The following is a 3,434-nucleotide window of genomic DNA, read 5'->3' as shown; positions in this document are numbered from 1 at the left end:
CGACCCTTTCAAATTGAGGACTCTTTACAGATCTCAATGCCGGGATCTTTTGAAATATCTGTAATACTCTGTATCTATTTAGCGATGGGTCGCTTATGTTGCAGTTGATTTTTTCCACCAAAATTCTGTATCTGATTGCTTTGACGTTATTGGTAGATTTGCTTTCTTGCACACTAGTATTAGAGGTTTTTCTTCCATTTTCAAAAGTTGCTGTTGCAGCAACTTGCGTCCCCTCCATCAATTTACCTGTCGAATCTTTCTAGTTTGCATTGATCGCCGTTCTCGGTATGTTACACCTGATTGGATTTTGTTGACTTTGCATGCTTCTTGTACGCTTTCCTTCTAGCGTAAAGAAGCGTTTGACGGTTCCCTCATTAGGACCCTTGTTCTTTAGGGGAGATTCATCTTCTTTTGGAGTTTGAGGCCATGAAAAGGCTCTTGCCTGATTGCCCCATATCCTTTTCTTGCTCGGGTTCCAACAGGGTCTTATCTGTCACGCTTGATTCTCCTTTCTTTTTTTCTTGGTGGTTTTTTGCTTTACTTTTCTCGTCAAACTCACTAACACCTTCAGTAACCACGTCATCGTCCACCGCTGAACTGTAGGTGGACATATTCAGTAATTCCTCATCCTCCTCATCATAATTTTCATTCTCCACTCGGGATTTTTGTTTATCCTCTTTTTCTGTTATCTCTGTGGGCTGGATCTTCCTCGAGGATGGCAATTTAGGGGCCGTTGTTCCGTCGGCCTTACTGCACTCTCTGTTGCACTTTTTGCTATTTGTGCCCGTAGGTTCAGTATTGTTTACTGTAATGGTTAGCGCTTTTATGTTCCGAAAAAAGTTCGCCGCGCTTCGTGGATTTTTGTTCTTCTGTATTTGTTGGTTTTTTGATTTCTTTTTGCATTTGCTCTGTTTTAGAGCAACGGCTCGGCTTTGCATGTTTTGTCCGGTGCTCTCTTTTGTTTTTTTGGGGTCAAAGATGTAAAACCACTCGGTTTCGTTCTTTTTTTCGATCAAATCGTCAGCTTTAGAATTTACAGGAGTCCTCACCTCTTTACCATTTCCACACGCCATAGGCTCCTCTAGATCTTGATTCTCACTTCCTTTGTCTTCTTTTTCATTATGTCTTGTCTCCTTATGGTCCATTTCTTCGGACCTCCCTTCTTTTGGTGATGAGTCATGGGGAACGGTCATCACATCTCTATTACTCTCATTGCTCTCTATCATGGTGACTTTATTACTATTTCTTTTCCCCTCACTGCTTCTCACTTTATCATCCACAACAAGGACCTTTTTTTTGTTTGAGTCCTTTGGACTGTCGCTCAATACAATGGTTATTTCTGAGTCTATTTCAGCACGGCAGTTCTGGATCGTCTTTGGTTTTGTGAGCCGAGGGTTTAGTTTTGACGTTCTGTCCTCTGGTACAGGATCATTTTTGTTGTCTATTAAGTTCAACGTACGTCCTGATTCTAAACTCGGCTGAGTTTTTTGAGGGACACACGTCCCTACTTCGTCCATTCTATGTTCTCGATCTTTTTGGAGGAGCATTAAAGCATGTTTCGTCACTTCTGCCAGGAGTCTTTTGTCTTCCATTGTCGTTTTTAGGGATTCTCTTAGAGCCGTTAAAGAGATATCATTGCCTCTTCTGGTTGTCACAACCTGAGCCGTCATGTCTATTAGATCTAGCTCGAGTTTTACAATTTCTGAGTTCAAGAGGGCGACCAAGGTTGTTTGGTCCCGGAGGCTTTCATTTAAATTTTCATAGAGTTTCAATAGCGGTGCTACTGCTATTGTTGTAGCTGGCATCAGTATCGGGCTCAACTTTCCGACTATGATTTCTACTAGCTTCTTTTCGTCCATTGATGTTTCAGGAGTGACCATGTCTAGAGAATGATCAGGCTGTGGACTTCTCTTTTTGGGTGACGGCGTGTTTTCTACATTCTCCAACTCAGATGATCCTGGTTTTGTCATCGGCTTGCACGGGGTCCCCGTATTAGGCGTCATACTCTGTCTTGAGTTTTTTTTAAAATCTTTTGTTTGCACCATCGTGGTCTGAGTCCGAGCTTAGCTTTCTCCGACTCCTTTTTTGTGAGACCATAATCTCATCATTTCTCGTCTCAAAGGACGGTGTGTTCTCTTCTAGAGTCCTCATGTCAAGTAGACTCTTTTCCTTGATCACTTCACATTCAGTTTGCAGAGATGACTTTCCGCAGCAATTTATTGTTGGATTTTTTCGTTGCTTCGATAAGTTGGAGTTCAGTTCCACTAGGTCTCTCAGTACTTGATCTGCAAGTCCTACCGAGTCTCTTCTGCGGGGTGGCTCGGCCGTTCTAACTTTAGATGTTCTTTCCTTCCGTCGCACCGCACACACACACTCCTCACAGGGGGCCTCTTCTGATGTCCCGATGATCATATTTCTAATTGGCTCTACGGCAGAATGATTTGTAACTGAAGATCCTGTCGTGTTGCCCACTAAGTCGTTTGTATTCGCCTTTTGGGCCTGGTGCTTTGTCTCTTTTCCATTCCCCTTATGCATTGAGGCCACTCTTGTCCATGCCAAGATCTTTAGTGATGAACCCTTGTGAACTGGTTTAGAAGACTCATCTAAGTGACCTGGAGAGAGCCTCTTTGAACGTCTCTCGTAGATCGGGGATATCTCACTTGAAGTGACTTGCGTCACTAGAGCTGTCTATGCTTGCAACATTTATTGTTCAGTAATTTGTTTAAATTTTTATCATTCCATTCATCATTGTGTAAGGCCTCCCCCTCTTGTATGTCATCCGAGAGATTTCTGGGCTCACTCAGAGCTTCAGGAGGGTGACAGGTTGAATTCACACATGCCGACCTCCTCCAATCAATAACATGTGTATGTTCTTTGCTCCGAACTGGATGTGGGAGGTAATTGACATTTGATGATGACTCGGCGTGGGCGTGGGCACAATGAACCATGGCGGTGCATACCTCCAGCCTCGATTCCGAACCATCTTAGCCCCCCTTTTTGCATTTGGTTCATCTTCAGCTGTCCTTGCCAGGTCCATAGCTTCCATGGTTAATGACGGGGTGGGCGAAGGAATGCTACCTCGTTTTGCGCCACTCTCACTTTCACTTCGTACTCTTAGCGGCACCCACTCTGCCGACTTCTCAGTATCCCTTACTGGTGCTTCATCTACTTCGTCCTCAAACTCTGGGCCACTTGACCTCACATCATCGCTATCAGAATCTGGATCATCGCTGGCTGCGGTAGCATTGTCTGCACCTTGAGTTGACACCCATCTTAAGTTGTTGAGGGCCCCGAGTTGGATCGACGGGACCGCGGGCGTCATACATTGAGTTTCGTTTCTCGCGTCCCTTTCCCCCCTTACCCCCACCGGTAGCAACCCTCCTCTTACTGGGGGAGGGGGTGTTTAGCGTGAGAGTTTGGGTGTTGGGGATTGC

The 3,434-nt window shown here is 44.8% G+C and overlaps 1 protein-coding gene across 1 annotated transcript; it reads right to left on the bottom strand.

The window, feature by feature from the left end:
• Positions 1–401: 401 nt before the first annotated feature.
• On the bottom strand, positions 402–2,003 carry LOC138487441 (DNA ligase 1-like). Its single transcript, XM_069613980.1, has one exon. It carries the CDS (start codon positions 2,001–2,003, stop codon positions 402–404), a length of 1,602 nt encoding a protein of 533 aa, XP_069470081.1.
• Between the last annotated feature and the right edge of the window lie 1,431 nt (positions 2,004–3,434).

The sequence above is a fragment of the Ambystoma mexicanum genome, chromosome 9, assembly GCF_040938575.1.
Source record: "Ambystoma mexicanum isolate Mex_15411 chromosome 9, UKY_AmexF1_1, whole genome shotgun sequence".
Lineage (NCBI taxonomy): Eukaryota > Metazoa > Chordata > Amphibia > Caudata > Ambystomatidae > Ambystoma > Ambystoma mexicanum.
Note: the sequence above shows the minus strand (reverse complement) of the source record. Positions and strands in the feature narration are given on the sequence as shown.